The 13,562-nt window shown below is 40.3% G+C and overlaps 1 protein-coding gene across 1 annotated transcript; it reads left to right on the forward strand.

The window, feature by feature from the left end:
• Positions 1-2,945: 2,945 nt before the first annotated feature.
• On the forward strand, positions 2,946-12,767 carry LOC103468491 (uncharacterized). The gene is made up of 5 exons (XM_008415607.2): positions 2,946-4,416; positions 5,022-5,089; positions 6,691-7,153; positions 7,261-7,662; positions 8,199-12,767. Exons 3-5 carry the CDS (start codon positions 6,710-6,712, stop codon positions 12,084-12,086), a joined length of 4,734 nt encoding a protein of 1,577 aa, XP_008413829.1. The 5' UTR covers positions 2,946-4,416; positions 5,022-5,089; positions 6,691-6,709; the 3' UTR covers positions 12,087-12,767.
• Positions 12,768-13,562: the final 795 nt, after the last annotated feature.

The raw sequence follows: 13,562 nt of genomic DNA on the forward strand, positions 1-13,562 counted from the left end.
CTCGAGCTGCACTTACACGTTTTGGTCAGCAGGTGGCAGTGTTTGGATGGCCTTAAACCATTACATCTTTGGAAACTGACTTCAGTTTCATTGATTACTGCCGCAGCCAGCCAGATGTAAAGTAGAAATTAACTTAAATCGATGAAGCAGCCTGAAAAAGATCAATAAAAGCAATTTACAATTCATCTCATCTGAAGAAGTTCAAGAACAGCTGAGAAACAAAGGCACTGTCACAATTGTCTGGAAAAGATTACAGCCATTTCTAAGGCTTTGAATCTGCAGCAAGCTTCAGTGACAGCCATAACCAACAAATGGAGAAATACGTTTTATTTTAGATGAGTCTCCACATATTCTTCATCTTTGAGTTTTGACGCGATCTGTTGTGCACTTACATTTTTTGGCCACTTGATGGCGGTGTTTCCTATTGTGTTTGAAGCACCGACGGAATTTGCAAGCACTTCCATAATCCAGCTTGGGTTATTATGGATAGGTTACGGATGTTTATACTGGGAGACTGGGATAAACCCGATAGAAAAATACCCCTAAATAATCGACAGAAGTATCTGCAGCAAAAAGCAGTGAAAATGCAAATTTTTGTAACAAAATGCGAACTAGAGGGCGACTGTAACCTTTAACGTGAGTAGCTTGCTTTGGTTCAAACGGTGCTTCTGTACAGTGTTTCAGTGCGCGCGCACGCACACACACACACACACACACACACACACACACACACACACACACACACACACACACACACAAATGATGACAGATTTCTTCTTCTGTGTGGGTTCTGCAGGTGCACCTGAGCAGTGCCTGCTTACGCAACACATTATCTATTTCCCTACCATCCATCTGTCCTCAATGTATGTAGCACAATGCTATCTAAAGATCAGCGGAAAAGGTAGTGCAGTTATCATGGAGTTACTGAAATAAAGATGCAGGAGCAACCACTGAAGGAAGAACTCTTTCCTCACTTCACATCTCTAAATAAGTAAAATACAAATTGCATGGAAAAACTGGGACAGAACAACAAAACAAAAAAACACTGCAGCCTCCGACCTTGAAACAACGGTACACTGTGTCTAAGTAGTGAGCCAGAGGATTGAGCACCAACACAGAACAACGTTGGCTCAGCACAGGATGATAAGAGAACTTATGAGTCCCAGAGGAGAAAAACATATGCATGCACAACATTCTCATCAAAGGATTACAATTTCTAAAGTAATTTGAGTCAGGAGTTAATGTAATAATATCATTAAATAAGTAATCAATAGTGCATTTGTCTTCTGCTGTAGTTACAGTGGCTCTCAGTGGAAGTGGACATACCCATGTTAAAATGCCAGATTTTTTTCATGTAAAAATGACACATTGATAATTGGAAATTATTTCTCAGACATTTATTCTGTACAATTAGCCTTAAAATCCATTAATAATAACAAAAAAAAGGCTTAATAGACTTAAAGCCCCACTTTGCTAAAGCATCTTCTCACCTTTCGGTCTATTTACAGACTGATGGCGCATTTTGTACTTTAGCAGTTAAAACAGTACAGGAACATGCTCACACATAGAGGTCGTACCACACTGTGTGAGCTACTGGCTTGATGAGATTAAAAACTGTCAAATTGTTTATACAGTAAACTTTCACCATCTTTTGTGAGTGTAACCACCATTTTGGTGGCCTTTTATGGCGTTCAGTAGCTGCCAGACGAGAAGAGAAACTAAAATTAGATAATGGGTTTTTCTACTGTTGTGAAATTTTAACAGAGGACAAAGGTTAAGGAAAGAAAACCAGGATTAGAAACTGACCAAATCCTTCTTTTAGTGGTTTGTAATCCCGCAAATGCTCACTTAAGTGTACGATCATCTGGTGATTCATTGTGACCTTATATAAATAGAATATAGAAAAAATGATCTGCATCATATGAGCAGCTGCTTCTTCTGTTTTCTGTGTTCTGTTTTTACTCAGCTGTCCACATTTTTTAATACAAAGAAGAAACAGGTTAAATATGAACTAAGAGAAAACTATGTGAAGTTCTAACATATTACATTTGTGTTTGCCACAATCCTTCCTTGAAAATGCTTTATGATTTTTAACATTTCTGTATTATAATCTTTTATGTGCATGAAGTAAGACTGATTATCTATCCATTCTTTATTTCTGTGGTTTTGTTTCTATGGAGGTCTGCAGTCTGTTCCAACTTAAATGCAGACAGCCAACTCAAAAAAGGATTAACAAACAGAGAAAGACAAACTTGCATTTTTACATCAACAACAACAAAAACGTTAACTTTTCGTACACAATTTCAGTCTGAGAGAGGAAAGCATTATAGTTGTGGTAATCTGGTTTACAGTGGTGGACAAAAGTTCTGAAAAGTAGAAATTTTCCTTTTTGGTGCCAGTTTGTGGATGTCACCACTTTACTAATTAGAATATGATCAAAATGTGAGATTTGTGCCCACTGCTTTTTTCCTCATATGGACAGATCATTAATACCATCCATCCATCCATCCATTTTCTTCCGCTTATCCGGGGTCGGGTCGCGGGGGCAGCAGCTTCAGAAGGGAGGCCCAGACTTCCCTCTCCCCAGCCACTTCTTCCAGCTCCTCCGGGGGAATCCCAAGGCGTTCCCAGGCCAGCCGAGAGACGTAATCCCTCCAGCGTGTCCTGGGTCTTCCCCGAGGCCTCCTCCCGGTGGGACGTGCCCGGAACATCTCACCAGGGAGGCGTCCAGGAGGCATCCTTACCAGATGCCCGAGCCACCTCAACTGGCTCCTCTCGACGTGGAGGAGCAGCGGCTCTACTCTGAGTCCCTCCCGGATGACCGAGCTTCTCACCCTATCTCTAAGGGAGAGCCCAGCCACCCTGCGGAGGAAACTCATTTCGGCCGCTTGTACCCGTGATCTCGTTCTTTAATACATCATTAATACAGTTTAATACATCATTAATACAGTTTTAAATATCGGCTTTATGCAGATGACAAGCAGCTGTTCTGCTATATTATCCAAACTAAGAAGGTTGAAACTAAGGATGTGGTGCTGTCTCTCCATTGACAGCACACACATTTAAGCAATAGAAAACCTGTTCAAAGGAAAACTTAAAAGAAATCTCAAATATTGATACTGCACAAATATCAGTCAGTGAAAGACTTCCACTAAACATTTGTCTGACCTAAAACTTAAATACCTATTTTTAGAGTTTCTGTCAATAAATACCGAAATGGGGTGATTTTGAGGGGCTCGCTTACCGTCCTCAGTTCAAGAGGCTCAGCTGGCCACCAAAACAACGCTACTGCTTGGTTGTTTATTAGGAATTACAGAAATGCCAAAAACAGCTCAGTGGTATTTCCTGGAGAATATCTTACAGTAAGAATATTTTATGATTTTCTTTCACCTGATGCTAGCTTAAAAACACTTCTCAGTTCTCCTTAGGGTGAAAAACACTGAGTTTCTTTAAAACTAGACTCAAAAATCTGCCTGCTTAGAGTTGTTGTTGAAACATAATCAATGAGACATTAATCAACAATCTGATGTGTAACGATGGCACTTGACAAAATGTAACGCTTCAATTCTTCTATGGCTGTAGTTTTGTGTTTTTACGATGTAAAGCACTTTGAAATGCCTGAAATGTGCTGCATAAATAAAATGTGATTGAATGACTTATTCACTCATTGATTGAAAAAGATACTTAAAATACTTTGTTGTTTGGCACTTCTGTGCCCACTTTCAAATAACACCCTGGGCAACTACCCTAGTGGTCAATTTCCTTCCGATAGGTTGTAATTTTTATGCCTATTAAAATATTTTTTTGGTCGGTCCAGCCAGATAATATACTGAAACAAAGAAATTCATAGGAAATGCTGAGTGTTCAGCCTCTTTACAGTCATGAAGACATCTGCGTCCTCCCAGAACTTAAGTCTGACACATTAGCGTTTTGGTAAGGGTCAGTTAAGGAGTTAATCTCATCAGAAGGGAAGTTTATGCTTGAAAAGGTTTCTGTATGAGGATATTAGCCTGACATTTACTGGTAATCTGTAAGAGAGATCCCTTTTTTTTTCTGGAAAACAAACGCAAAAGAACATAATCAGCTTTTTTCATCCCCAGGAAGCCTGCAAAAGATTTGTTTTGGGGAGCCTTTCATGGATTATGTAGGCGTAACAAGAGTATAAATACACTCAGTTGTTGATCTCATCTGCTTTCGTTAAGACGTCTCAGTCCTATGATAGATATTCATGTAAAAAAATTACTGAATTTCACCACATTACCCTAACTACACCAAGGTGAGTAAGCTGATCATCTGAAATCTCAAAGAGGAGCCATGAGTATTTATTGAAGCCTGACATTTATTCATGTTCAGGTCCTGGAGTGAATCTTGAGATCCAAATAGCCAAGGGCAAATCATCCCAGTGGAAAGACATAAGTAAGTTCTGTCACATTGTTTTACACACATCATCACATATGTGTAAAATATGGAAATTATACAATTCAAAGTGAAACAATTTGTTTTCTTAATGCATAAAATATCAGATTTTAGAAAATAATTGTTATTTTAGGTAATAATTGGATTAAAGGAAGGACGAAACTTATAGACTTTGATACTGACCACGTTTTTTATTCTTTGCTGTAAATTACTAGTGTATGGTGACTACTTGGGGAATTATAATTCAAAACATTACTGAGTAAATTCTTATTAATTTGACCATTACTCTTTTTATCTCTAGATTTTTCCAGGTTCTTTCTTTTGCTCAACTCTCAGTTTTTCTAAAGGATTTCGATCTGAGACGATCAAGGGAGATTCATTTTATTTCTTAAGAGCTACTTCGGCCTTGTTTTGTGTTTTATCATATTTAACTTCAATTGTAATTTTTTAGTAAGTAAAAGAAAAAAACAAAGAAAGTGAAACATGAAAGTTTATTCAGGAAGATGGCTGGGCCGTGAGAGGTGGAGAGAAGGTTTCTTAATTGGAGTCACAGCTTCTTCATTATGGTAAAAAAAAAATCCCTTGTTTGTGCCGTCCATTCCCAGTTTTCCTCCCACTGAGTGGTCTCCCACTGGAGCAGCTGGCCAAATCTTGGACAAAGTCCTTTAGAGAGGTAAGATAATTTTTATTCTGCAATCACCACAACAAGAGAAAAAGATAAAAAAAAAAATAAAAATAACAAGCAGTTTATAACCTTATCTGTACATCCCAGTTTATAACGACAATACAATTTTTATGCATTCTTACACGTTTTTTCTTACCTGGACATATTTCTGTCCTATTAATGTTTTTTTGTGATAACAAATCCTGACATGCAGTTGAAGTTTCATGTGAACATATTTTTATTTCTTTGCGGAGTTGAGGTGTTGCTTTTCTAACATACTTAAACAAGTCAGAGAAACCTTATCTGTTATTGATTTGCTTGGATAAAAGTTGGGGATATTGTGACACAAGCACAAAAAAAGTGATTGTTTTATTGGTGCGTAACATTCCTTGTAAACGTTCTTTTGGTTCATTTCACCTTGCAGTAAATTTCCTCTAAATATTTGCGTGTTTCACAAACCCAGCTTTCTTTTAAAGCCTGAGTCCTGCTGAAGTCGGTCAGACCGCAGATAGCCGGCACTGTGTGGATGATTTGAACAAATCAAGACAAATCTAATTTCCACCGCGTTTCCTTGACGACCAGAAAGTTGTAGTTTTAGAAAAAGGAGTAACTGCTTTCACGTGTGAGCAGACGGGCCTCGTTACCAGACATTACGGAGGGAGCCGTTCTCTTCAGCAGTGGTGGGGTGCATTCCATTCATGTCCACCAATTTCACACACAAAGAGAGCTGTGTTGTACTGTTTTAAGCATTAACAACCTAACCGACTTATTGGCTCCACTAATGTGAGAACGGTTGGGCATCATGTGAAGGAAACGTATGTCATACTCTGTGTAATATATTTTCATTGTGAGTGTGTGAGTGTGTGTGCGTGAGTGTGTGCGTGTGTACATGACAGCTGTCACATACTTCAGAAATCTGAGCTTGTAAGTGAAATCTGACTTCTTCTGGGAAACAAGATAAGAAGTCATTTCCATTCTCCCAATATAAAGTTGTAAAACTCTATGGTGTTTACCTCTTAAAGAAGAATTTATGATGCTGATTTCTAATAATTAGACGTAGCTTACCGCTGCAGCACTAAAAACAGGCCTAACAAAGGTTGGTGGAAACATTTTTCAGTAGGAATAACTAAGATGTCAACGGGGAATGCTCCACTGGCACAAGTGATGATGGCATGGAGATTATCTGGACAGACCTGATGAACAGAGTTTCACAGTATAGTAAGTGAACGGGAAGCAAAGGGGACATTTAGGTGTGATTTAATTTTAGAAAATTAAATATGCTTCGTGAAACATTTCGCAGGCAAATCTGTTTACCACAAAATTATGTTTCTGTCGTGTTCTTTCCACTTACTTCCTTTTTTGGTTTTTAATACAATGAATAAAATACAATAGCATCAAGTTATTGATGCTGTACCTGGGTATTAGAGATACAGTTTGTACCTGTAATGCCCCAAAATATGAAAACATGTAAGTTACATAAATAATTTTTGCAATGCAGTCATTGCCCTAAAATGATCAGCAGCTTTTGGAGTTAACTGTGTTGGATTGACTGTTGAAAACATTGATGTTTTCTCCACTGACAGTGTCACTTTTGTTGTTTCTTCGTCAAGCCCCCTCAGTTCCAACAGGATGACGCTTCTCGACTACCCAGTTCCAGAGTTGGAGGCCACCCTGCAAGAAGTGAGCCGTGTTCTGCAGCTCACGCTAAGTCCAGATCTTTACCTTGAGTTCAAAAGCACCCTAGAACAGCAGAGGAATGCCCTGGAAGAGGCCCAGGGGAAATTAGAGGCCATTGCAGCAGGACAAGAGAACTGGGTGACTGAGCAGTTCAAGAGGGGTTTGCTTTCTTGTGCTGACCCCCTGCCTACTTCAACGGCCCTCCCAGTTGTTCTTCTTCCATCTAAAGTTAAGGGATGCTCTCAGCTTGGGAGAGCAGCTGCTCTGCTCTGGGCAGCGGCAAAGTTATACAGTGAGCCCCTCCTACTGGAGGGCGATGTTCCTATGGAACGCACTCAGCAGTCTGAAGTGTTCGCCGCCAGCCGTATCCCTGGCAAGAGCCAAGATGAAATTAAGGTGAGATTAATGCAGTAAATGTCAAAACATTTGACCTTTCTGAAAAACATTTTGACGCTGAATTTGCTTCCCGTTCACTTACTATACTGTGAAACTCTGTTCATCAGGTCTATCCAGATAGTCTCCATGCCATCATCACCTGTGCCAGTGGAGCATTCCCCGTTGACATGCTCTGGCGTCCCAGCACCGGTGGACCAGTTTCTGTACGGTCCTTTGCGGACATCTATAAGCAACTGGCCCAGGTGATGGATCTGCCCAAAGCTGGGAAACAGAAAGATCCCTCTGTCATCTGCAGCCTCTCAACTATGGAGCGCAAGTCCTGGGCTTCCCTCAGGGAAGAGATTCTCAAACAAGGAGGTGATGTGCAAAAATCACTCGAGCTCATGGAGAGCGCCATCCTTACACTGTGTCTGGAAGATAGTGACGCCCCCTCTGAAATGGCTGACGTCCTCAATGCAGTGAGGCTGGGAGGAGGAGGAGACACTCCATGTCTGAGACATTATGACAAGGTATATCGAAACTGGTTTTTAATTAACTGATAGAAAAATGTGGATGAATAGTGATTAGGAAGAATAATTAAGGACTTCTGTAGTTTCACTGTGCATAAAAGAGATTCCTCAAGTCTGCAGAAAATTTCTATTATCAAATAAAGTATACAAATTAGTTCAATTTATTTGAAAGTTTACAAGCTTATCCAATTTTCTAGATGATGAGCAATACTCTATATCAGTATATTCATTTAATGCACACATGTTTAGAACCTAAGATTTGCAATATGTCTAAGACCTCCGTATTAAAAAACTGAATCCAGGCCTGGTTCACTGAAAAGAGTAAAGGGTATTCAAATCAACCAGTAGGTTCATCAATGGACAAAGCAAAACCCAATGTTACAAGATATAATTTATTCAAAGATTGTTAAATTACAAACAAGATTTTGTACTTGTGGGTTTAAAAGTTTTGATATTTTAAGAGATGGCTGAATTTTCAATTTTCAGGAAGAAACCAATGCAATTTTTTATGTTTTTTTTTTTTTTTTTTTTTGCAGGTCCTGAACCTTGTTGTGTTCAAAGACAGCTCGGCTGGGATGGTGTTCGAGCACAGCGCTGTGGATGGAATGGTAGCTTCTCTTGTGACTGAACGTATATACCATCTGTCTGAGACTGTTGATTTAAACCTTGTCAATAATGACTTAGAAAAGATGACCAAGCCTGAGACGATAAACACTGTTCATTCTGCATGTCCAAAAGCCCTTGAGTTCCCCTTTGAAGGGAACCTCCAGCAGAACCCTGTATTGACAACAGACAATCTAGTTCTCACTTTTGATCTACCCTCATATCCTGATGTGTTTTCTACTTTTAGAGGGCTGAGGGGCTTGTATGATGCTTGGGTCAACTTCTCTTTGCAGCTCTCCCTTTGGCAGACTCTTGGGGAGTCTGCTGCCAAACATATGCTTGTCACACCGACACATATGCGGCACTACAAACATGGTCGTTGTGATCCCACGTACTCTCTCACAATGCATTCCAGGAAGTTAGTTAATACCGTGAGATCCCGCATTCGTCCTGATAACACCATCCACTACACTAACAACTTACTGCAGCTATTCCATGTTGCTTTTTTAGAGCACAAGAACCTTATCAGAAGCACCAAAACTGGACAAGGTGTTGGTCCACACCTGGCCGCTCTGCGCCGGTCTTTACCATCTGACAATCCATTAAGGAAATTCCTGGATCCCTTTGGTTGTCCATCTGTATACCTCACAGGTTCTGACACGATGGAAGGTGTGGAGTGTGGAGTAGGGAATGCTTATGCACAAGACCAACTTGCTGTAACCTACCTTGGGAAGAAAGATAAGGTGCGACTTGTGCTGAACGGAAAGGGGGTATTTGCTGTTGCTCTGAAGAAGCTTCAAGAAAACTTCAAGATGAGCTTGAAGTTGTTGATGCTTTTAGCTATTAGGTATGCCATCACAAGCCAAATGGGGGCACTAGATTGCCTGTTCAAACAGCAAAACACAGATCAGATGCTTCAATGCCAAGAGAATGTAGAGAAGGGCAAAGGTGCTATTGACCCTGTATCTGGCATGAGCTCTGACTACATCCTTGTGATTCATGGTGGTGCTGGAGAGGAGAGTATGCTGAACAGCAAAGTGACAGAGATGATTGAGTTTGCACTGCAAACAGCTTTGACCCTTGGGGCCCAAATTCTTGAACAAGGTGGCAGTAGTTTGGATGCTGTTCAGAGGTCTGTGGAAGCTTTGGAAGACTGCTTTCTGTTTAATGCAGGTAGAGGTTCAGTTTTCAACAAAGATGGCAAAAATGAATTGGAAGCAACCATTGTAGATGGAAGTCGAATGAGATCAGGATCTGTTGCTTGTGTGAAAAGTGTAAAAAACCCTATCAAAGCAGCCAGATGTGTAATGGAGAAGAGCTCACATGCACTGATGGTTGGTGAAGGAGCTGAAGAGTTTCTGCAAGGGCTGAAGGACAAAGAGAAGCCAGCTGGGCCAGAGTATTTTTACACTGATATACGTCACAAAGAGTTACTCGCAAAAGTCAGTGGTGGAAAGACCTCAAAAAACAACCACCCTCAGACAGTTGGAGCGGTGGCCTTGGATCGTTGGAACACATTGGCAGCTGCTACCTCGACAGGTGGGTTGGTCGGAAAACTAAAAGGGCGAGTAGGGGATACTGCAGTAGTAGGAGCAGGGATTTATGCAGATGACAAGGTAGCAATTACCTGTTCTGGAGATGGAGATGTCTTTTTAAGGAGCAGTGTGGCAGAGAAAATAGCCAGTCTATACCACAACAAAGGCTATAGCCTTAGAAAGGCCTGCAGAGAAGTGATAGCCCAAAATCTGAAAGATGTGTGTGCTGGTGTCATTGCTGTGGACAAAAAAGGTGACGCTGTCATTGAAACAAATGCTGGTGTGATGTTTGTGGCCTCAATGACTGGTGGCATTCCCAGGGTAGAAGTTCTCAAGCCAATGAAGAACTACATCAATGTGATCTGGGAAACAGAAGAGCTGGTTGCTTACCTGAACCCAAACCCTTGGACTCCTGGGTCAACCATTCTGACTAGAAAAACTCTGAGTGGGCCTAACAGTATCTTTCAGTTGCCCACACCTGATTTTGTAACTATGCTACAAGGCGCAAAAACAGTATCAAACTTGCTCTGTGAGCGACTGGGAGTACAACGTTGTGCCTTGATTTTTAATCCAACCCCTGATAAACCAGCACAAATTAGATTATTGCCACTCTATGGGTTAGAACCAAAGTGGCAACCTCATCTTGCCGAAGAAGAGGAGTTCCACAGTCATGACACAGGCTTCTGTAACTCAAAAAGTGGCCCACGCTGGGATGATGAGGCAATGACTCAAGTTCAAGCCAAAATCAGAAATGCACTGCCTACACCTAATGCACCATTTTGCTTTGACTACTTTGGTGACCCTTCCAATGATAACTTGTTTAGCCGGATTGTGAGGGGAGAACAGCAACAATGGAGAGTGTGGGAAGACAGTGAGCATGTTGCTTTTCTTACACCGTACCCAAATAGACCTGGTCTCACTGTTCTGGTACCACGCAGGCCCCTGTCCAGTGACATTTTTAGTCTAGGAGATTCAGACTACAAAGCTCTGATCTTGGCCACATATAAAGTTGCTCAACTGCTGCAGGAAGGAATGAAGGCTTCAGGTGTTGCACTGATCTTTGAAGGGTTTGAGATCGACCATGCTCATGTCAAACTGGTGCCACTGCTACCTTCACCAGATGGGACAAAAGCTGTCAAGCTACAACCAGAATTTTTCCAAACCTACCCTGGATTTGTGTCATCCTTGGATGGCCCAGCAGCTGATGCTGAGTCTCTCAAAAACACACACTCGAAAATCACCCAGTGCAGACCTCCTAATTCATGGAAAGATCCTCAACTTCACTCCACACTGGCCATGAAAAGCCAGTGGTATCGCAACCTGTTTCAAATTCAAAACACCCTGTTCCACAGCACAGTGGAATATTTCCACAATTCCTGCCAGTACTCTTATGCTCTGACCCCTCTCACCACAGACACCATATCTTCACCAATGGGCCTGGGGTCCGACTCAGAACCAGTGTCTGTAAGTCTGCTTGGTCAAGATGTGTACCTGGCTGACTCAATGCAGTTTGTTCTTGAATACTTCCTTCGCTTTCAGGAGAACCTACCCGGAACCTACTACATATCTCCAAGCTTTAGAGGGGAAGATCCAGACACCACACACTTGAATCAGTTCTACCATGTCGAGTGTGAATTGTTAGGGGACATGGACAATGCCATTTCCATTGCAGAGGGATATTTGGTCCACCTGACCAAGTCTATGTTAAAAAATCACTCTGACATAATCCAGAGCTCTGCTGGAACCTTAGCACACGTGACAGAAATTCTGCGCAAAATGGAAGGAAAAACAGCTCTGCCAAGAATCCCCCTGGCTCAAGCCATTTCCATGATGCCCTCTCCAGACTGCTTAGAGTGGGTGCAAGATGGCCAACCCCTCTTTGGCAGAAAGCTAACTCGCAAAGGAGAGCACGTTTTAATAGAGAAATTTGGTGGTGCTGTATGGCTAACTGAGATGGACCACCTGGGAGTTCCCTTCTACCAGGCGTACGTAGAGGGGACAGGACGGTCCAAAGCCAAAGCAGCAGACCTTTTGCTGGGGCTGGGTGAAACTGTTGGTCTTGGTGAACGCCACCCCACCCCTGAGATGGTACGAGAAGCCCTCAAGCACCATGCAGTATCAGAAGAGTCCTACAAATGGTACATTAGCATGCGCAAAGTGAAACCTCTTCTCACCAGTGGATGGGGCATGGGGACAGAGCGCTATGTGTGTTGGCTGCTTCAGCATGATGACGTTAGAGATCTGCATATCATACCAAGAATGAAAGGAATAAAGTACATGCCCTGATCATACAATTACTGCAGACAATCAGGCCAACAGATGTAATATATTTGTGGTAACTGGTCCAAACTACAGTATACACTGTAGATTCAATAACTTGCAAATACATCAGGGATGCATCATTTGTAACTTAGATCCAAATTTCTATTCTTCAGCTTTTAAACATGCTCTGTAGCCTTTTATCCTGATTATTGAAGCTTGCAATTTTTTTTAGAACTCAATAATACACTGGATACAACTTTTATAATGTAGTGAAGTTACACCAGATWGAGTTGTTTTTTTTATCTTTAAAGTCTCAAAACACAAATTTACTCATTATCTGCTTTCATCGTATTATGTTAGGACAGATAACACAAAACAAAGTAACAGTTTTCAAAATCAAAGACATATGAACAATTTTTGTTTTAGCAATATTGATGTCTGTCATGTAAACCCATGTAAACCGGTTTCATATTTATGTTTTTCTTTTCTGCAGCTTGCATTTTTATGCAAATGATTGTTATATGAATCATGTATCATTGTAGTAAAGATATATTTGTCAGCAATCTGAATAACTTGGAGATATGTTTTGACATTTTCTGAAAAAAAAGACAGTACATTTTGTTTTGAAATCTTTTTCTACTAGCTTTCACCACTGTAAAATGTATTTGTTTCATGGTGGAATAAAATCTTTGCCTTTGCAACAGTTTTCTGCATATCTGTATTGACTAACAAAGCTGATTGAAATTACACAGGTTAACAGCCATCACTCAATGCTCAGTCATTCGACTTTTATTACATTATTTTGCCCGGGTGGAGTGGGATTGACCAAAATTATGACCATTTTGATGTTTTATTCTATTGAAATGTTACCAATGTCTCAGTAAGATGCTGAATACAGAGCAAAACTGAAAGAAAGCATTGAAGAGATGGCCAAACATTTGAGAATTGAACACTGAAACATAGTCCTACAAAGTTTTTTTGTTTGTTTGTTTGTTTTGTTTTTTTAACCAGGGTTGCTGAAAGCAAGTGCACATCCTACTGTTCAGATTTTTTGTAAAAAAAAAAAATCATGTATTCTTATGCTTCCATGTTACAATTGTGTGATACTTTGCTTTGGTCTATTGTATAAAATTCCAATAAAATTACATTAATAATTGTGGTTGCAACAAAACAAAACGTCGGACACATAGTTGCAACAAAACAAAACGTCGGACACATAGTATAGTGTAGTATAGTATAGTATAGTATAGTATAGTATAGTATAGTATAGTATAGTATAGTATAGTATAGTATAGTTATTTTTTTTGTTTATTGAAAGAGGGTAATTTACTAAATTGAAAAATCATATTAAAAACCAGTCACGAGCAACTCTAAGCAGGGGAAATTTAAAAATAATCAAGAAAATCTGATCAAATATAAACGGTACAAAAAAGTGACATAATATAAAAGCAGCGTGGAGTTGGAAAATAAAATACAATTAACTAAAAATATACAAAAGAG

Source organism: Poecilia reticulata, linkage group LG8, assembly GCF_000633615.1.
Source record: "Poecilia reticulata strain Guanapo linkage group LG8, Guppy_female_1.0+MT, whole genome shotgun sequence".
Classification (NCBI taxonomy): domain Eukaryota; kingdom Metazoa; phylum Chordata; class Actinopteri; order Cyprinodontiformes; family Poeciliidae; genus Poecilia; species Poecilia reticulata.